Below are 21,629 nucleotides of genomic sequence, written 5' to 3'. Positions count from 1 at the left end.
AGTGGGATTGCCTGCTGGTACCACCCCACTTCTCCTTATCTGACAGCATTGATTACCACCCGTCCCATGCTCCTCCATTACTATTGATCACTTATATTATCCTCTGAACTCTGAGAGTTCTTAGCTTTTTTTCCCCCTGTTTTGAATCTACGTCCCTTCAACCGGCCAACCTGAACCACATGCTCATTACCGAAGCATTTCCTCCTAACCACCTCCCCCACTCTTCCCCTTTCCAAAACAAATCTCTGCTTATTCTCAAACAGGGAAAGAACAAAACTGGTGTATGCGATGTACAGTCGGAAGTCGGCAGAGGAGGTGAAGAACGGGCTCCTTAGCCTGGGAGTAGAGTACTTTATTTTTGAAGAGTCCTGGTGTTTGAGGAAAACGAGGTGTGTGAAATTTTTTAAGGCTTTAATTGATCTGAGTTACATTCATGTTCCTTCATGCAGGGACATTTCTCCTCTGCTTCCGCCTCTGCCTAACCGAGGGATACTCCCAGTTTATTGCAGTCAAACAAGCTCCCTCTTTCATGTTTTTTTAATCTCATTGTTAATGAATAATATCCCTTCTGAAATGCCAATTAAGTTTTTATTTACGAATCCTGTAGATAAGCCATGATATTGCAGCATCCTTCATCTCCCTAAGGCAGATGGGCACTGCTGGAAGTATCAAGCTTGTATACTGCTGGTGCACTTATCCAGGCAGGTCTCATCACACACTTGGCTGAAAGTTGCAGATGAAGGCTTTGTGGAGATGAGTCACTTGCTGTAAGTTCCCAGCCTCTTGATTGTCCAGCAGCTGCCAGATAGGTGAGATTGCCCACTTAGGCTACTGGTCAGAGGTGGCAGCAACTCTTTGAGCTGCTGTTAGTTCCGGACATGACGGTGTTCAATGTCCAGCGGTAATGGTTATATTGAAATCATATCCCTTTGTTGTGGTCTATTTCTGCCATTTTTGTTTTGCTAACTTGATTTCCATGCTAATTTTGGAATTGGGTATTCCTCAAAATAATTACTATTGTGAACAACATAAATTCTTGCCAACTCCTTCTTCGTTAGCCCCATGGTCCTTTGGCAGGAATGAAATTTGTCTCGTGTCCCTACCATTCAGCATCAGACTGAGTTCCTCATGCACCAGGCATTATCATTAGTACAAATGGATAATACCCATCTGCCTCCAACACAGCTCAGAACTCTAGACATGGATGTCAGTTTAAAACAGAAGCCACGAATCAGATATGTGTAGTGAAAAAACTGCAGATGCTGGTTAAAATCGAAGGTAGATACAAAATGCTGGAGTAACTCAGCAGGTCAGGCAACATCTCGGGAGAGAAGAAATGGGTGACGTTTTGGGTCGAGACCCTTCTTCAGACTGATGAAAGGTCTCGACCCGAAACGTCACCCATTCCTTCTCTCCCGAGATATTGCCTGAGCCGCTGAGTTACTCCAGCATTTTGTGTCTACCTAGGAGCCACAATATTGTCTGTTGATGGGTAGCAGTTTCTTCTACCGTGCTGAAATGTTTCTGTTCTCCACAGAGAGGGCTGCAGTATGCCAGAAATTTGGGATGTGGAAGATGTGGAAAATGCAATGAAAACACCTTTGTGCTCTGTGATTTCCAAATCACCGGCTCCACACTTCACTCTTGTGTTTCAGAATGATATTTACAAAATCTTAAAGATGAAGAAAAGTCATAGCTGGACATAAAGGTCTGTGGATGGACAGGTGTGGTTAAACATTTCTGTGCTGATATGGGCGCCCAAATTTCTTGTATATGGCAACTGGAGGTGTGAATGAAAACAAATGTAGAAATATGATCTTTGTAATTGTTCCTTTATAAGCAGTATTTTCATGTCTTTATGGAGTTAATGCATATGTGATTATTTTCAATAAAGATTTTGTGAGTAAACATTGAGCTTCTCGTATTTTATGAAAGTTGTAAATGTTCCCAGTCTTTGTCCGTTTACTTTCCATCCTTTGATGGAGATGACCTGGTCTGTGGCGTATTGTCCCATCCTCTGTTGATGTCCCAGTCCCATCTGTCCCTTTGATGGAGATGACCCAGTCTGTGTTGTTCCCATCCCATCCTCAGATGGAGATGTTCCAGTCCCTACAGTATCCATCTTATTCTCTGGCTGAGAAGTTCCAGTCTGAGCTGTATCCATCCCATCCTGGGGTTTTTTACAGCACTGCAGTCCTCAGTTGCTCAGCATTTTCATTCCAATATGCAGTCACTTCCAGAACTAGATTGCACACTGGATGAGGGAAGGAAGGTAGTTGAGAGGAAGGCAGTGCAAAGGAATAAAAAAAACCATTAGCTGTGATCCTGGTGTGTGTGTGCATCATCTTTGGTTTTCATACTGGCAAACACCTTGACAATGGAGTCACAGTGGTTGATCTCATTTGTGTCTGAGGCAGAGTAGCTGGAATACCCACAGATGCAAAGCAGGGAGAGATCCTGGTCCTGGAAGAGCAGCCACACTGGGGGTGGTAACATGGAGTGCATCATTGATCCCTGGTTGTATCTCCACCTGTGACAGGCTCTTTGCAAGAGAACAGTTTAAACGATCCAAGGTCGTGTTCCTGTACTGTCTGTCTTGGCTTAGGACAGAAACATGTCTTGCAGTCAAGGGAGAGGTGATGCTGAAAGCCCTGCTGAGATAATGTCCTTTACTCTTTTCAAATAGCAAATTCATCAGCATATTCACACAATCAGATGCAATGTGTGTTTAAGGTATACAAATGCATAGAATAGTAAAATAAATGATTTTGTTTGACTGGTTTGAGTCTTTATATTAATTTAAAATTTAGTTTGTTTATATAATCAGCACATTTTTCTCAAATTCTGTCCAATGGGACTCTATCCATTAGCTCATTCCAGAATCTACCACACGCTCCTCTGTTCCCTTCTTGTGCATGGTGGAGATGCAGCGGGTTCAGGCACCCGAGGTCTGTTCACATTGAGGAGCCTCGGCGGTCACCGGGGGCACAAGGCTGGCTCTATGCACCATCCCCTGTGGAGCACCAAGTTGGCAGGGCAGTGGCAGCCCGCCACACATGGCTTGTTGCATGGGCCGATTTCATTCCAGTTCTCACAGGTCTTGGGGCAGCCCGGGCCACACGTATTGTACACGGCACCGTGTTTACACTGCGTAGCTATAAGGAGGAGGAGCAAAGATTAGAAACAGCAAACAATGTTGGTGATGTTACAGATATTCCACTAGTTTCTGCTCCCTGGGTCTGGCACTCAGGGGGTGGTTGGTATATTGACGATTAAATACCCAAAGGATAACATAGGTCACAGGTTCTCCCTGCACTCTCGCTTGAGGGCGTCAGCAGGCCCACTGCAGCAGACCGGGGAAGAGGACCTGGGAGAGCACGCAGCAGCGGCCGAGCTATAAATGCAGCTCAGGGCTCCAGTGCAGCTAAGACCTGCAGCAGCACAGAGAGGAAAGAGGTGCTAGGGCACTATAAGATCTGCTATGGAATTGGTGAGTATTTTTCTTTTACTATATTTTTGCCTATTCTGATTGGTCAAGAGTTTAAAAATCAGGATACATCAGTGTCAGCAAGGTCTCCCAAAGCAGTACAAATGAACCAATTCAACGAAGAGGTACAACTAATTAATTGTAACTGGGTTGGAGTTGAAATATGTGGGAACTGGTGGATTCCAGTGTGGTAAGCAGTGGGTATTTCCGCAACATGACTGCTGCTGAAGGACCCAACTCAGCATCAATGAGATAAAGCCTGAGCTATGAGCTTGGCGAAACACGAGAGGGGGAGAATGACCTGGATACAATATTCCAGACGACAGTCACACCCCTTAGATTAACTACCTCTAAACTGGCAAATGTTTGGACAGAATGGCGTGACTGTAGATGGAGCAGGTAGCGTGATCCAGAGGATGGTTCCACAGGACCCTCAGCCGTTATCTCTAACCAACAGATATGGGGTTCTTTGCTCCCCAAGTAGATAAGAGTGGGGACTGCAGGGAAGATCTACAGTGCATTCAGAAAGTATTCAGACCCCTTCACGTTTATCACATTTTGTTACGTTTTAGCCTTATTTTAAAATGGATTAAATTCTTTTTTTTTAATCATCAATCTACACACAATACCCCATAATAAAAAAGCAAAACAGGTGTTTAGACATTTTTGCAAAGTAATTAAAAAGAAATAATTGAAATATCACATTTACATAAGTATTCAGAGCCTTTACTCAGTATTTTGTTGATGCACCTTTGGCAGCAAGCTTGGCACACCTGTATTTGGGTCATTTCTCCCATTCCTCCCTGTAGATCCTCTCAAACTCTGTCAGGTTGGATGGGGAGCGTCAATGCACAGCTATTTTCAGGTCCCTCCAGAGATATTCGATCGGGTTCAAGTCCAGGCTCTGGCTGGGCCACTCAAGGACATTCACAGACTTGTGACGAAGCCACTCATGTGTTGTCTTGGCTGTGTGCTTAGGGTCGTTGTCCTGTTGGAAGGTGAACCTCCACTCCAGGCTGAGGTCCAGAACGCTCTGGAGCAGGTTTTCATCAAGGATCTCTCTGTACTTTGCTCCGTTCATCTTTCCCTCGATCCTGACTAGTCTTCCAGTTCCTGCCGCTGAAAAACATCCCCACAGCATGATGCTGCCATCACCATGCTTCACCGTAGGTATGGTATTGGCCAGCTGATGAGCGGTGACGCTTGGCATTCAGGCCAAATAATTCAATCTTGTTTTCATCAGACCAGAGAATCTTGTTTCTCATGGTCTGAGAGTCCTTTTGGTGCCTTTTGACAAACTCCAAGCGGGCTGTCATGTGCCTTTTACTGAGGAGTGGCGTCCGTCTGGCCACTCTACCATAAAGGCCTGATTGGTGGAGTGCTGCAGATATAATGGACCTTCTGGAAGGTTCTCCCATCTTTACAGAGGAACTCTGGAGCTCTGTCAGAGTGACCATCGGGTTCTTGACCACCTCCCTGACCAAGGCCTTTCTCCCGATTGCTCAGTTTGGCCGGGTGGCCAGCTCTATCAAGAGTCCTAGTGGTTCCAAAGTTCTTCCATTTAGGAATGACGGAGGCCGCTGTGCTCTTCGGGATCTGCAATGCTGCAGAAATTGTTTTATACCCTTCCCCAGATCTGTGTCTCGATACAATCCTGTCTCGGAGGTCTACGGACAATTCCTTCGTCTTCATGGCTTGGCTTTTGCACTGTCAAAGTGGAACCTTATATAGACAGGTGTGTGCCTTTCCAAATCATGTCCAATCAATTTAATTTACCACTGGTGGACTCCAATCAAGTTGTAGAAACATCTCAATGATAATCAATGGAAACAGGATGAATCTAAGCTCAATTTGCTCAATTTTGCTCAATTAAGCAAAGAGACTGAATACTTATGTCAATGTGATATTTCAGTTATTTCTTTTTAATTACTTTGCAAAAATTTCTAAACACCTGTTTTCGCTTCTTCATTCTGGGGTATTGTGTGTAGATTGATGATTAAAAAATGAATTTACTCCATTTAAAAATAAGGATGTAACGTAACAAAATGTGGAAAAAATGAAGGGGTCTAAATACTTTCTGAATGCATTGTATGTTAGCTGTTTGTAGCACCATGATAGGGGAGAGCCATTTGTTGCAGGAAAGATACATGTAGTTATGGGGACAGTAGAGTTTGGGGAAGATATACTGTTTTCTTCAGTAAAGGAAGAGTCCCTAGACTCCATTGCCTGGTTTAGGACATCTCTTCTAGGTTGGAGAAGAACTTGGGGCGAGAAAGAGGGAAGATCCAATGGTAATGGTGTACTTGGGCACTACAGTGTAGCTGGAACAAGAATGAGGTTCTGGTGGATTATGAACAGCAAACTTGAACAGCAGAACCACATGTGTGATAATCACCCAGAGAGTTGTGAATTTGTGGAATTCTCTGCCACAGAAGGCAGTGGAGGCCAATTTACTGGATGAATTTAAAAGAGAGTTAGATAGAGCTCTAGGGGCTAGTGGAATCAAGGGATATGGGGAGAAGGCAGGCACAGATTACTGATTGTGGATGATCAGCCATGATCACAATGAATGGTGGTGCTGGCTCGAAGGGCCAAATGGCCTCCTCCTGCACCCATTTTCTGTTTCTATGACTGTTTCAGTCATGTGCACATTAACCAAGGGTAAATAGAGTTGAGAAATAAATGGATGACTTAAAACTTAGCGTGGGAGAAATTGTCTCTGATTTATGGGGCACTGCTACCAGTACTGGGAAAGAGAAAACTGTTCAGTTCAGATGGGCCCCACCTGAACCCCACACTGGGACCAGTGTCCTGGTGAATCACATACCAGGAAGGCTGTCAAAATTGTAAATTATCCCTGGTGTGTGATGGATACTGTTAGAGTGTGCGGGGATCATTGGTTGGCGCTGACTCGGTGGGCTGATGGGCCTGTTTCCACACTGTATCTCTAAACTAAACTAAAAGATAGTAAGGAGGAACTGACCATCATAATGTGATAGGCAAGGGCAGAGGATGTGAGGAACAGAAATTTGGTTTTATGTAACAAAGCAGAATTACCAAGGGTAGCCCAGCAGCAAAATATTGATAGATGGAGGAATAGAGGGGTCTGGAAAAATGGCACAGAAGAGGCCAGCGTAGATTAGCTATAATTCTATTAAGTGGTGGGGTAGGCTTGAGGGGCCACACGATCCTTTCCTGGTCCCACATTCTTGTTCGTGGTTCAGACTGGTTAGTACTTCAAATATCCCTTGCTGAAGGATTTGATAGTGGGAAGCAGGCTGACAGTTTACGACGATGGAAACGCCGTGTGTGTCCGATGTGGATATGTCCACGGTAAATGTGTGGCCACTGGCACGGTCTGTGGCTGAGGAACAGGAGGCACTGACCATTGATCCCTGGGCTGGCCACCTGAGCTGCCCTCCAATACACTCATTGTGCGGGCAGGTCTAAACCCACATCTACAGTGCCCTCCATAATGTTTGGGACAAAGACCCATCATTTATTTATTTGCCTATGTACTCCACAATTTGAGATTTGTAATAGAAAAAAATCACAGGTGTGCCAGGCAACCCTGGGTGAATTCCCCATGATGGTGCCAGAAGTGAAAGAACAATCTGGATTTTCTGTTAGCCATCCAAACAAACCTCTATCTTAGTGCGATGAGTAACAGTATCTCACAATGACTTATACAATGTCCACACCATTCTCGACAGGCTACGATATGCAAGCTGCTGATCAGCTGAGTGCGGGCCATAAACTCACCCAGGCAGCTCAGCTCCGGCTTCCAATGGACACGCACCCCCTCCCTCTGACATGCCCGTGTGTAGGCGATCAGCGACTCACAGTAACAGTTCTTGTGTACGGGGCACTCACACATATCGGTGACGCAGGATCTGTGGCAAAGGAACACAGGAGGAAAGGACACAACTACTCAAGACGAGACTATCAACGTACATCTACCATGCTGTGCCATTTGCTACCAATCTTCCTCCAGCTACATTTTTACAAGCCCTATGCAGGTCTGCCCCCCCCCCTCATGGCTGTGAAGTTGAATTTCTGTGGATGAGAAATTCCAGGATACTGGGGGAGTTCATGGGACTCTACATGAGGTTACTCCTCTGCCAACAGAACTAGGGCAGACCATGTCACCATCATTTTGTTTTTGCCGGGACTGGTGTTACTGGCACTCGCTGTTGCTGGGGTGTGTGTGGCTGGGATATTGTCACCAGGATCTGCTGTTGTCAGGGCTGGTGTCACTGGGATACTGTCACCAGGATCTGCTGTTGTCAGGGCTGGTGTCACCAGGACCTCGCTGCCACTGGGCTGGTGTTGTTGGAACTCGCTGTTTCCGGGGCTGGTGTCACTGGGATAATGTTGCCAGGACTCGCTGCGGCCTTTTCTCCACATTACAAACTATTTCAGAGATGATGGATGTCCTGTAGCCGTGAAAGGCCATTTCTTGCTGTCGAGATGCGAATTGTGGGGAGTGGGGGGTAATGTCACTTCCTGACCCTGGAGTGGGTTTGAAGCCTGCGACTCCTCTCGATGTCACATCAAACAGGTGAAGCAGCACATTTCCTCCCTCAGACCGCATTCAGGCATGCTCACAGCCATGGGAGGACCTCCTGGGGACACGTATTTATGTCACCACCACAGGGAGAGCCCCAGGAAACTTACCTGTACCTCACAGTCACAGCAAATGCCCTGCGTACCCTAACATCATAAGTAGACCAGAGGGGATACACCTGCATCCCAACAACCACAGGTAGACATCAGGGAGACACCTGTACCCCAGTCACAGGAAGACCCCCAGGGACAGACATGTACCACCACAGCTGCAAGTAGAAGACCTCAGTGGACACACCTGTATTCCTCCAGTGACAGGTTAACCTCAGTACTCCTACAGCTACAGACAGAGCCCAGGGATACACCTTTAGTGGAGACTCACCTGTAGAAGAGCACGTAGTCGACCTTGGCATGGCAATTCCTGAACGGCCAGGACTTGAGTCTCTGGCACTCGCGGTGAGCGCGGAACTTGACCTTCACGGTGCCGGTACAGGTGTGTGGCCAGAGCCTTCTCTGAGCCTGCTTACACACCTTGTCTCTGTCCACACGCCACGACTCAGCAAAGGCATCAACGTCAAACTTGAAGTTGCCGTCTCCTCCAATTAAGTCATCACGCTTGTGTGCGTTGTAGTTTCCGCACAGGCCGCAGAGTTTGCCCTTCAGAGCAGGAGTAGCCATGACCTCAACAAAACTGTCCCCGTCCCAGGATACGTCGATACCTGGGGACACAAGAACATGTTACTCTCTGCACTCCCTCCCCCAGCCACCAGGGCTGGATCCAAGTCCCAGCACGGGGTCAGCAGCCACCGTGCCATACCGAGGAGCCTTATGTTGTAACAAAACAATCCAACAATAGCCACCATCAGCCACCTGTACAACCTGCAGCCTGCCTTCAGTTCACCCTCTGTCGCTGGGTAATTTGGTACAGTACTGTGAAATATCTTGTGTAATGGGCCAGACCTGGAGATGATGACCAAAGATCTCTCGCTGATGGGTTCTGCACTGGCCAAGATCAGGACAGATCCAGCCCTTCTGCCTCACCTCCTGTTGTCAGGAATGCTCCTGGTGGGTGACTGTTACATGTAACCTACATTTTAATCTGGAGCATATATTTAGTCATAGAGAAGGTAGAGAAACAGCACCTTTGGCCCACCAAGTTCATATCATTCGCCATTCCAGCAAGTGCTCCATAGTTGTCTACCTCAGTGATTAATGTGATGGTCTAGATCCTCCTTAAATGCTTCTTTTAAAATTATGCACTGCCTTACACAACCTGCAGCTGCCCAATCATCTCACTGTCCATCGGTACATCTGGAGCATTGGAACGGATGTAGCTCGGGAAATCTGTTAATCTGTACACAGCAAGATCCCACAAGAGCAATGTGTGAGTGACTAGACATTTACTTTCAAGGTTTCAGAGTGACAGATATCGTCCAGTCCATCACCAAGACTAGCCTCTCCATCGATGGCTGGGCAGCACCGCCTTCCCCACTGTTATGAGAACACTGAACGGACCTCTCATGCGATAGTGCTGAATTTCTGATCCCCTAGTTTACCTCACTGAAGACCTTGGATTTTTTCATCTGCATTTTCTCTTCAGCTCTTACACTACGTTCTGCACTCTTGCTTTCTTTTGTCTTTTGCACCACTTAATGTTATGATTTGACTGAAAAGCATGCCATGCAAAGTTTATCACTGTCATCTCAGTACACACGACCAATACAAATAATAAACCCAAACCAATAGTAGTCCCGGGAAGCACAGGTGATGGGGGAAAAGCTTCTTCACCTGCAGCTGTGGGACTGGCATTTCCTGTGCGTGTGTCTTTGAGAAGGAGGTAGTTCAAGCCACCACAACTTGATGGACTGTGAGGAGAGGGGAGGATTGGTGCAGTGGTGCGATGAAAAGAGGGACTGCCCAGCTATGGGGGAGGGGATTCACAGCTGTGGGGTGGGGAGGAACTGCCCAGTTGTGAGGTGGGAGAAGAGGTTGCCTAGCTGTGAGATGGAGGGTGACCCATGGTAGGTTGATGGAGGAGTAGACCTTTGTAGGGACTGCCCTGCCTCCCCCCTCACCTGCCGCGGTGGTCACCCTCAGCAGGTATCCGTCCAGCGTGATGGAGAAGTGCGGGTCCTGGTGCGGCAGTGCGATCTTCAGCCCGTCCCTCCTCACGGTCAGGTGCTGCCCGAGGCTGATGGTGCCGGTGCTCAGCACCAGCTCGATGGACTTGGTCCAGGAGTAGGCCTGCGTCCTGCGGGCATCGTTCTGCACCAGCACCTGGAAGCTGGCCGCACGAGAGCAGTCCTTCGCCAGCACGTACTGGCACGTTCCCTGGAAGTTAAAGGCCCTGCCGTCGAAGGTGTTGTAATGTGGGTCTCCGAACACCGTACAGACCCCCGGCTCTGCAGTACAAAAACACAGGGTCAGTACAAACACACAGGGTCACTGCAAAAACACTGGGTCAGTGCATAAACACTGGGTCAGTGCACAAATACAGGTACGCACAAAAACACAGGGTCAGTACAAACACACAGGGTCACTGCATAAACACTGGGTCAGTGCACAAATACAGGTACGCACAAAAACACAGGGTCACTGCATAAACACTGGGTCAGTGCACAAATACAGGTATGCACAAAAACACAGGGTCACCGCATAAACACTGGGTCAGTGCACATATACAGGTATGCACAAAAACACAGGGTCACTGCATAAACACTGGGTCAGTGCATAAATACAGGTACGCACAAAAACACAGGTCAGCATAAAAACAGGGTTAGTGCAAAAACACAGTGTCACTGCATTAACACTGGGTCAGTGCATAAATACAGGTACGCACAAAAACACAGGTCAGTGCACAAATACAGGTACGCACAAAAACACAGGTCAGTGCACAAATACAGGTATGCACAAAAACACAGGTCAGCGTAAAAACAGAGGGTTAGTGCAAAAACACAGGGTCACTGCAAAAACACTGGGTCAGTGAACAAATACAGGTACGCACAAAAACACTGGGTCGCTGCATAAACACTGGGTCAGTGCATAAATACAGGTACGCACAAAAACACAGGTCAGCGTAAAAACAGAGGGTTAGTGCAAAACACAGGGTCCGTGCAAAATACGAGGTGTGCACACAAACACACGGTCAGCCTTAAACTCAGGGTCTACACAAAAACATATGATCAGGACTTCTGCTGCAAGATCAGAGATGGGCCCAGGGTCGTGACAGAGTGGCTCCAACAGTGAGGCTTGAAATAACATAAAGGATGAGATACAAAAAATGCAAAGCATTCAGCAAGATCAGTGTGTATCTGAGAAGAGAGCACAGGTGATGGCGTTGAGGGTGTGACTGGTCGAATAGCTCAGGCAGAACCAGTGGATGAGGTGTGGCTGGATCTTCAGAACCCTTATGATAAAGAGCCACATAACAAGGATATTTAAACTTAAAGCATTTGAGTCTGGGGTAATGCATAGGAAAGGGTTTAAGGACAGGAGATGGTAATCAAAATCTTTTGGAGCAGCGGGTGATGGTGGCTCTCTGCAGGGTTCAATGCTGGGGTCCTGCTCTTGAGAGCATGGGTCAGTGATTTGCTAGATTGGATTAGAGATAGGGAGGGGTGTTGGGGCCAGTGAGGATTACAGCGATAGGCCAAGGTTTAGGGGCTGGCTGGGTTTACATAGATAGGGAGGGGTTTAGGGCCTGGAAGCGTTTATAGAGATCGGGGTGGGTAAAGGGCTATAGAAATAAGGAGGAGTGTAGATGGGGGTTAAAGAGAGGAGGTAGTGTAGTTGGAGGGTATTATAGAGATTGAGACGGGTGCTGGTGCTGGTGGGAATCACATATAGAGAGGGATTTAGGGGCAGGGTTTTTGGAGATAGGGGAGGGTACAGTGAGTGAATGGGGTTATACAGATAGTGAGCAGTGTAGATGGGGGTTGAAGAGAGGAAGTGGTGTAGGGGCTGGAGGAAGATGCAGAGATATTGAGAGGTGGAGATGGGTGTTACAGGGAGGGCAGGATGAAGGAGGCCGAAGGAGTTAAGGAGATGAGGGTTGGTGAGGTACAGTATGTAAATATATTTAATTTTTCTGGGGGGATTACACTCACTTTCGGGACAAATGGCGCAGCATCCATTCCTGTTGATGGCTTTCCCCTGCCGGATTGAACACACTGTCAGTACAATGATGACCATTGAGTAGTTTGTTTCCCTGTATGGCCTCAAGAATACTTTCACTGCCTCACGTAACTGAGACTGGGAAATGGAAATACGGGACGCGGAAGATTATTCAGAACTGCGCCGTGTGACATCAGCAGGAGAGAGGACCTGAGGCTTGCACCTGGAATGCTGACTGAACTGTTCCTCTCACTGGACACATGAGAGTAAAGTGTGAGACAGACAGCATTGGATGGTGTGGTACACAGCACTGGATACACAGCATGGGACAGTGCGGGACATAGCACTGGATACACAGCACTCGACAGTGCGGGACATGGCACTGGATACACAGCATGGGACAGTGAGGGACACGGCACTGGATACACAGCACTGGACAGTGCGGGACATGGCACTGGAGACACAGCATGGGACAGTGCGGGACATAGCACTGGATACACAGCACTCGACAGTGCGGGACATGGCACTGGATACACAGCACTGGATGCACAGCAAGGGCCAGTGCGGGCATGGCACTGGATATACAGTGCGGGACAAAGCATTGGATACATCAATGGACATAGTGTAGGGCACATGGCACCCTGCACAGCCACAGTGTGGGACATGCATCACTGGGCACAGTGCAAACACGTAACATTGGTCACGTCGAGGGGCACGCAGCACTAGGCACAGTGTGGGACATGTGGCACTGGGTATAATGCAGGACTCAGGCACTGGGCTGACCCAGTGCATGCACTCACCATGGGGCAGCTCTTGACTGGGGGACACTCCTTCCTCCGACATTCCATCACTCCCTTCTTACAGACACAGAGCGAGCAGTTGACGGCTGACCACATCTCTCCATCCTGAGGATTCAGCAGAGGTAGCGTTTGATTACCACATCTCCGTGGGACCGTACTTATAAACCATGCATCACAGCCCTCATATGTTGACCACTAGATACTGTAAAACCCTGTCCCGTCTCTATCACCCGTGGGTGGAGCAGGAGTTCCCACGCTGCACCCTGGCTGGGCAGCACTGCCTGTCTCAGGTAAACCCTGTGCTCCACTGTTGGCTCCACACCACAGCTTCTCGTTTCCCTTGAGCTGCTTCACCCCGTCCCCCTGCGAGGTGAGGCTGAGATCCTGGCGGCGACCTGAAGCAGGACCCAGGCAGTTCGTGGGCCATCAGCATCAGTCCCCATACCTTTCTAGCAGGCAGTCCGTGAAGAATCGCAACTCGAGGGTCAATGGGAGCAGTGGGACTGGGAACCCGAAGGGAACACCAGACGGGGAGTCCAGTAGGAATGCCAGGAGAGTGAGTCTAGTGGGAGATCCAGGACAGAGACTTCCAGTGGGAAATGGGCAGAAAATTCCAGTGGAATTGTCAGACAGCAAGTCCAGTGAGAACACTGGGAGAGGGAGTCCAATGGGAACGCTGGGAGAGGGAATCCAGTGGGAATGCTGGGAGAGAGTCCATTAGGAACACTGGGAGACAAAGTCCAGTGGAAATGTTGGGGGAGAGGGAGTCCAATGTGAACGCTGGGGGAGGGAGTCCAGTGGGAATGCCAGGAGAGGTAGTTCCAACAGGAACAGGTCTGAGGGTCCCCATCATGGACTACACTCTTTGATAGTGACGGTGAATGTCCAACCCAGGGTGGACTGTGGAACAGTCCGCTGCAAGGATATGACTTCAATTAACCATCACCTTGGGTGTGGAGCTCACCGGTGTCCCAGATTGCACTCACCTTGTATACCCTGTTTCCAACTCGACAAACTTTGAACTCCTCAGGGGAAATGTAAGACAGGCATTCCTCACAGCACTGCTTCCTGCCCCAACATGTCCCTGGGGCCGAGCATCGCTTCCTGCAGATCACACTGGAGTCCTGTGAAGACAAACAGGTCAGCAATATGATACAACCTAATGCCCACTCACACGGCAACTTGTGCCCATTCACCCAACCTGCCGCCCACTGACACAACAACCAGCCATCCACTGACAGAACAACCTCCTGCACACTCATACCACAACCTGCTGCCCACTGCTCAAGCTCTGCCTCAAATGCACAGTGACTGAGAAAAATCTGCCTTCAATAAACTGACTGGGAGCAATCTCTGCCTCCAATACAACATGACTAAGAACAATCATTGCCTTCCCCTCTGTTGACTGACCCCTTTGTTGATGAAGTACAGCCCCTGTACAGGACAGGGGTCTGGCTTGGCTTACCTTGCACACACAGGAGGTGCAGTTGTCATACTCGATCGAGGTGCCGTGGTCGTAGACCTCACTGTGAAACAAACAGCTTCCGGCTCTCAGGTCAAATACCCGCCGCTGACCTGCACCAAAAGCAAAATCAGACAGTGCATTGCTGGAGGGACAGAGCTGAGCCCAGCTCCCACATCAAGAGAACTTGACCGGCATCAGGAGCAACCACATCCAGGGTAGTGTCACAGAGCCAAACAGCACAGAAACAGGCCCTTTGGCCAAATTCACTCATGCCGACCAGGAATGCCCATCAAAAGAAGCCCTATTTGACAGCACCTGGTTCATATCCCTCTTCACCATTCCTATCCATGTACCAGACCAAATGTTTTTAAAATGTTGTTACTGTATATACCCATCTTTTACGCAACACTCTTTATGTTAAAAAAAAGTTGCCCCTCAGATTGCTAATAAATGTCCCCTCTCACTTAAACCTGGTTTTTGATTCCCCTATCCATCATATCTTCATAAATGATTGGAGCAGCATTAGGCCATTCGGCCCATTAAGTCTACTCCACCATTCAATCATGGCTGATCTAACTCTCCCCTTCAACCCCATTTTCCTGCCTTCTCCCATTTGTCCCTCATGATTTTATACACCTCTCAGCTTCCTGTGCTCTAAGGAATAAAGTCCTGGCCTGCCCAATCTCTCCCGATAGCTCAGGCCCTTGAGTCCTGGCAACATCCTCATAAATCTTCTCTGCACTCTTTCCAGCTTAATCCGACATCCTGTGATGCTGCAGTAGGAGGTGATCCAGGTCTCTGAGGTTGCTGTCCTCTTCTAGCTCTGCCCCGTGTACATGGCAGACATTGACACTCCGACCTGTCTACTCTGTGCTGGCATTTGAGATTCCTGCTTCTATCTTTCCCCAGCAGGACATCTACCTCTTTGCCAGACTTCTGTGAAACATGCCTGTGAGCGTCACTCCCTCCTCGAAAGAAAACTCCAGTCTCAACTCCTGCAGGATAAGCCAGGCTCCTCTGCATTTGTGGATTCACCGACTGTCTTCCACAACAAATCCATGGCCTCATTGATGACCACGTTTTCTCTGCGCCATCCTTCTGATAATTTTAACCCATCTTGGTTCCATTTCCAGCCCGGGCCTTCCCTGTAGTTAATTATACTGTTGCCTTCTCCAGCTTGCCGCTTGATATTAACTAGTTAAAATTCATCATCACACTTTGATTATCCTTATCATTATACTCCTCATTAAATATTTTCTTTAATCTGGGCAGTGCTCCCATTGAGTTAGGAGGAAACAGAATTCACTCACCAAAACACCTGGGGCAGCATTTTCCAGTCGGCACTCGGCTGAGGTGCTTTGGGCAGGACAGGACAGGGCAGAGTTCGCGGACACAGTGCAACGCACCAGCCTGTACACGATCAGAGATCAGGGTCAACACAGAACCACACAGAGCCACAGAGCAGAGTTTCCTTAAGTGGGAGTTGAGGGAGCATGGAGCTGGGTGATTTGAGTGGTATGGTATCGGGGAGCTGGGAGGACAGGGAGCTGGGGAGCAGCTTTCTAGGGTATGGGTAGTGGGGGGAACCAAGAGCCGGAGGATTGGGTAAATAAGGGTGCAGGGTGTGGTGGATTGGGGTGCTGGGAATGGGAAGCCAGGGGATTGGGGTGCTGGGGATATGGGGAGCTGTGGGAGCAAGGCACTGGGAGGGGAACGAGTAAACAGGGGATGGGGAGCAGGGGGGGTCGGAAAACAGGGACGGGGAATGGGGGAACTGGGAGCTGGGGAGCCGGGAGACAGGGGATAGGAGCCTCCGTTGACACTCACCGTGCAGGAACACCCGATACAATGGTCACCATCTGGGTGGAAATGTTCTCCTTCTTGGTAGTGGTGACCGAAAAACTCACAGCCTGAGGGAATGCAGAATGGCAGAGATCAGGTGATGTAAAAGAGTCAGTGACGACCCACTGGTGGGGAGCCAGTGTACAGGGTCACAGTAGCCAGGGAGCCCAAAGCTGAGAATCTATCTGCTGGGGCCGGCTCATGGCTGGATCACAAGGTCTGCTCCCATGAACTGATGTCCCAGTCATGGAGTAAAAACCAGCAAGAACATGCCCACACCTGCCCCTCTATCCTTAGCCCTGCCCGCAGCCACAGTGACCACAGCCACTTCCACAGCCCCTCCCCTTTCCCAACAGCATGTTTGGAACTGGACCTCCCCCGGTGAAGGTTCACTCACCCGGACACAGGGGGCAGCATCCATGTTGTGGCTGGATGGGGTTCTTGCAGTGGATCACACACAGCACCTGCGCCTCAGTTACAACACCTTCCTGCAGGAGGACACACGTTCAGACCGTTACCACAGTGGGTGAATAGGCTCCTTCAGCAGATCACCCCATTGGCACAGGCCCATTGTCCACATTCAACATATCACGAGCCCTCGCCAGCAATGTCCTGGAGTCACCATGTAAATACACTGGCTACGGGAGCAGGTCGAGTCTAGATGTCTTCTGGGGAGCGACTCATCTTCCCCTCCACTTCCCTTAACAGCTCGGGCAGCTTTGTGTGAACGGAGAGGAAGTGAGGAGGTCTCCACTCACAATCATCTCCCTCCAGACTGGCTGAACCAGACTCTGCTCATTCCACAGCCCAGATCTCAGTAATGTCTGCCTCCCTCACATTCAAACAAAACCAATCAACATCGCTGATGTTCATCCAGCCTCAGGCTGACCAACAGAATGCAAAATCTTTCTTTTCATGATTGCCACAAGGAAGTGGATGCTGATTACGGCATCAGTTGGACCCATGGGCTTGTATTTCCAGAGGATGTTCCTTAGACATTTCTGGTCTGTGATCTATCTCTCACCTGTACAGTCCCCACTAGAAGTTTGTTTTGCTGGTGGGACATGATGTATCCAGGGATTATGACGGAGGAGTCTAGCCCCCAGTAAGTCGGATCCTGCAGATATGACTATGCTAGGTTGTTGTTTGGTTAGTCCGTGGGTACGTTGCTATGCTGACTGGACTGGGAAAAGCTTGTTTTAATCTGGTACATTGGTAGGTTTGAAATCTTTGTCCTGGAAGTAGTGGAGGCTGTCACTGAGTTATTCAGATGGGTGGATTTCTGGAAGTTATGGGGACCAAAGGATCTCCGGAAAGGACAGGAAAATGGCACTGGAGGACAAAGAACAGGTATGATCTTAGCAGAGGAGTGGGTTTCACAGGTGGAGTGGCCTCTTTGGTGCACGTATGTAGCAGGACAAGCTACATAGCAGGTGATAAACAAATCTGGACCAACAGTCACACTGCTGAAGGAGCTCGGAAGTTCAGGCAGCATCTGTGTGGGGAAACAGAAGACAATGTTTCAGGTCGAGACTACTTTCAGATGAAGGGTCTCGATCCATTTCCCTCCACAGATGCTGGCTGTCCACTGAGTACTTCCAGCACTTTGTTTGTTGTTCCTGATGATTAGTAGTTCTCAGAGTATGAACCTTGCCCTTTTACACCGGCACTGGGATTATCAGTAATCTCAGAAGCTATTTGTGTTATGATTCAAGTTGGCCGACTTGTGATTATCAGCAGGACACAGACATACAACCTACCTGACATGTTCGTGTCATGCAGGATTTGGAAGGGACCAGCCATTCTTCTGAGCTGTTGAACACCTTCCCATCGAACATGCACTCTTGAGAGGCAAAAACACAAGAGGAAGTGAAAACCATGTTCAAATCACAAGATGATTACCACACCCTTCCACCCTCCTCCACACAATTGTACACAACAGGAGGCCTTTTGGCCCACTGAACCTGGGCTGACACTCGAAAATCAGACCCATGCCCTCATGTGTCTCCAGACGTTGAAATCTCCAGTACTTCCCCGGCCCCCTTAGACAATTCATGGTAAATCTGTCTCCATCACTCTTTTTGGCATTGTCCAGACCAGAATAATGTGTCACTTCAATAAACTCCCCTCTTTTCAGTTCCCTTTCCTTTGGTGTCCTCTGTCACCATCCCTCCTACCACAATTCATTCTATAACCCCTTCATGATTCAGAACAGTTTGTTTATATCACCCCTAACCTTTCCCCAACCCCCAGCATCTCCAGTCTCTCCACAGAACTGGAGCATCCCCCCCCCCCCCCCTCCCCCCCCCTCCCCCCTCCGGGGCCATTCCTGTAAATCTCATCTCCCATGGCAAGGCCATTTACTGGTGGGACTTAATCCTTAAAAAACGATTTTCTATGTTTCTATGTTTCTAAAGTTCGATAAATAATTATCCTTGCCTGATTTTTCCTGACCTTACCATAGTCCCCTCTGGAGTTACCCCTCTCTGTGTTGGAACAGGATCGATGGAAGCCAGGGGATACATGATGAAGACAGATTCTACACACTGAATGCTAGAATTGAGAAGATTATGGGGTGACCTGATGGCTTTGTTAAGGTAGTTGGGAGATCTGATGAGTGTCCAGAGTACATGCATTTCTGCTGCTTGTGGACTGGGACAAGGAGTAGCTCCAGAGACTCTGGAAAGAAAGTTTAGAAATTACTACCACAAATAAGAATTGATGCATATTTGTGTGAGTATGCTTGAGAGAGTGTGTGTGAGTGTGTGAGAATAAATATGATTTGAGAAGAGAGACAGGTGGTGAGAGAGTAAATGTAAATGTCAGTGACTGAGAGTGTGTGTACGAGGGAATGGATGAAAGTGAGAACGTTAATTGTGTAACTGAGTGTGAGAGTATCTGTGTGCACATCTATGTGTGAATGTGCAAGACTAAAAGTGTGATAATGAGTGTGTGAAAATGAATGAATCATTGTGTGTGAAAATAAGTGATTTAATTTCTTTGCATCTATTAGGGAGTGCAAGATGTGTGTATCTTTAAGTATGACAGCGTGAGTATGCAGTTGTGATTGTGAAAGTTAGGTTTTTGTTAAGTGTTTAGGGATGGATGGTGAAAGGTTTTCATTCTGACCTTGATGTTCCCAGATGTTTTAGTGGCCAGAGATCCTAGGGTGACGGAGGAACTGAAGGAGATTCACATTAGGCAGGGAATGGAGTTGGGTAGACTGATGGGACAAAGGCTGATAAATCGCCAGGGCCTGATAGTCTGCATCCCAGGGTACTTAAGGAGGTGGCTCAAGAAATTGTGGATGCATTGGTGATCATTTTCCAATGTTCTATAGATTCAGGATCAGTTCCTGTGGATTGGAGGGTAGCTAATGTTATCCCACTTTTTAGGAAAGGAGGGAGAGGAAAAACGGGAAATTATAGACCAGTTAGTCTGACATCAGTGGTGGGGAAGATGCTGGAGTCAATTATAAAAGACGAAATTGCGGAGCATTTGGATCGCAGTAACAGGATCGTTCCGAGTCAGCATGGATTTACGAAGGGGAAATCATGCTTGACCAATCTTCTGGAATTTTTTGAGGATGTAACTAGGAAAATTGACAGGGGAGAGCCGGTGGATGTGGTGTACCTCGACTTTCAGAAAACCTTCGACAAGGTCCCACATAGGAGATTAGTGGGCAAAATTAGAGCACATGATATTGGGGGTAGGGTACTAACATGGATAGAAAATTGGTTGACAGACAGAAAGCAAAGAGTGGGGATAAATGGATCCCTTTCCGAATGGCAGGCAGTGACCAGTGGGGTACCGCAAGGTTCGGTGCTGGGACCGCAGCTAAAGGAAGCGTGCAGGTACAGCAGGCAGTGATGAAAGCCAATGGAATGTTGGCCTTCATAACAAGAGGAGTTGAGTATAGGAGCAAAGAGGTCCTTCTGCAGTTGTACAGGGCCCTAGTGAGACCGCACCTGGAGTACTGTGTGCAGTTTTGGTCTCCAAATTTGAGGAAAGATATTCTTGCTATTGAGGGCGTGCAGCGTAGGTTTACTAGGTTAATTCCCGGACTGGCGGGACTGTCATATGTTGAAAGACTGGAGTGGCTCGGCTTGTATACACTGGAATTTAGAAGGATGAGAGGGGATCTTATCGAAACATATAAGATTATTAAGGGGTTGGACACGTTAGAGGCAGGAAACATGTTCCCAATGTTGGGGGAAGTCCAGAACGAGGGGCCACAGTTTAAGAATAAGGGGTAGGCCATTTAGAACGGAGTTGAGGAAAAACTTTTTCAGTCAAAGAGTTGTAAATCTGTGGAATTCACTGCCTCAGAAGGCAGTGGAGGCCAATTCTCTGAATGCATTCAAGAGAGAGCTAGATAGAGCTCTTAAGGATAGCGGAGTCCGGGGGTATGGGGAGAAGGCAGGAACGGGGTACTGATTGAGAATGATCAGCCATGATCATATTGAATGGAGGTGCTGGCTCGAAGGGCCGAATGGCCTCCTCCTGTACCTATTGTCTATTGTCTATTGACTTGGGGCACCATGGAGGAGGTGACTCACTCGTGGATCAAATCAACAGATTTAATATTATGCAAAAGCAGTCAGCAGCATCAGAATAGTACATGGGCCGTGCGTGAGCTGTGTTTACTGATGATAAGCTGGGGGAAGTTCAGCAGCCACTTACTCGGCTCAGATGTGCTGCATTAAAACAATCCAGGTATGCTGTGAGTCAAACGCAGCCCAGATATGCTGCACGTAGAACACAGCTCAGGCATGTTACACAAAGAACATAGCCCAGGTGTACAAACCTTATGATGGATAGAGTGAGAATTGGACTAGACTGGGACACCAGCCAAGCACAGGCACACAGACACATGCACAAACATACAGGCATACCGACAGGTGCACATACTGACAGACAAAGGCACAGATGGACAGGAACTCTAAAAGACTGTAACCTGGAAGCACCTTTGCAGTTCTCGCAGCAGGCTTCAGACTGTTTGATGACGAGAGCACAGTCTTTGGGCAGAGCAGGACATTTCTCTCTGGTACATCTCACCTCCTTGTTCTGCAAAAGAAAGGAACAATTAGCGGAAGGACAGGGAACTAGGAGTGCACCGGCTGACTGGTGCAATACTGGTCGTAATGAAAACACCACTGAAGCAATGTCGAGGAGCAAGGGGATGCTGTGGGGGCAGGGGGGGGGGGAAGTAAGGAGGAGGAGGAGGGCTGGGCGAGGAGGGATGGGGTAGGAGGGTTGAGGTATAGCATTAGGAGGGATGGGGTAGGGAGGGTTGAGGTATAGCATTAGGAGGGAAAGGACAATATACAAGGTAAATAAATGCCTTCTTGTTGTT

At 48.3% G+C, this 21,629-nt stretch overlaps 2 protein-coding genes across 3 annotated transcripts in view; one reads left to right on the top strand and one right to left on the bottom strand.

Annotated features, from left to right (window-relative positions):
- dpy19l1l (dpy-19-like 1, like (H. sapiens)) overlaps positions 1-1,902 on the top strand; it is a 76,541-nt gene extending 74,639 nt beyond the window's left edge. For both annotated transcript variants that reach the window (XM_078397610.1, XM_078397608.1), the window contains 2 exons: positions 264-389; positions 1,538-1,902. In XM_078397610.1, the coding sequence (XP_078253736.1) occupies positions 264-389; positions 1,538-1,706 (295 nt within the window). In that variant the 3' untranslated portion in view covers positions 1,707-1,902. The remainder of the gene's footprint in view (positions 1-263; positions 390-1,537) is intronic.
- bmper (BMP binding endothelial regulator) overlaps positions 1,431-21,629 on the bottom strand; it is a 38,368-nt gene continuing 18,169 nt past the window's right edge. Inside the window, exons 4-16 of the mRNA XM_078397611.1 lie at positions 21,241-21,340; positions 18,034-18,116; positions 16,671-16,761; positions 16,259-16,341; positions 15,742-15,841; positions 14,432-14,541; positions 13,953-14,090; positions 12,967-13,071; positions 12,160-12,205; positions 10,129-10,455; positions 8,436-8,772; positions 7,250-7,380; positions 1,431-3,155 (exon numbers count right to left, since the gene is read on the bottom strand). Coding sequence (XP_078253737.1) covers positions 2,977-3,155; positions 7,250-7,380; positions 8,436-8,772; positions 10,129-10,455; positions 12,160-12,205; positions 12,967-13,071; positions 13,953-14,090; positions 14,432-14,541; positions 15,742-15,841; positions 16,259-16,341; positions 16,671-16,761; positions 18,034-18,116; positions 21,241-21,340 — 1,830 coding nt within the window. The 3' untranslated portion in view covers positions 1,431-2,976. The remainder of the gene's footprint in view (positions 3,156-7,249; positions 7,381-8,435; positions 8,773-10,128; positions 10,456-12,159; positions 12,206-12,966; positions 13,072-13,952; positions 14,091-14,431; positions 14,542-15,741; positions 15,842-16,258; positions 16,342-16,670; positions 16,762-18,033; positions 18,117-21,240; positions 21,341-21,629) is intronic.

This window comes from Rhinoraja longicauda, chromosome 4, assembly GCF_053455715.1.
Source record: "Rhinoraja longicauda isolate Sanriku21f chromosome 4, sRhiLon1.1, whole genome shotgun sequence".
NCBI classification, from domain to species: Eukaryota; Metazoa; Chordata; class Chondrichthyes; order Rajiformes; family Arhynchobatidae; genus Rhinoraja; species Rhinoraja longicauda.
The sequence above is the reverse complement of the archived record's forward strand: the minus strand, read 5'-3'. Positions and strand labels throughout refer to the sequence as shown.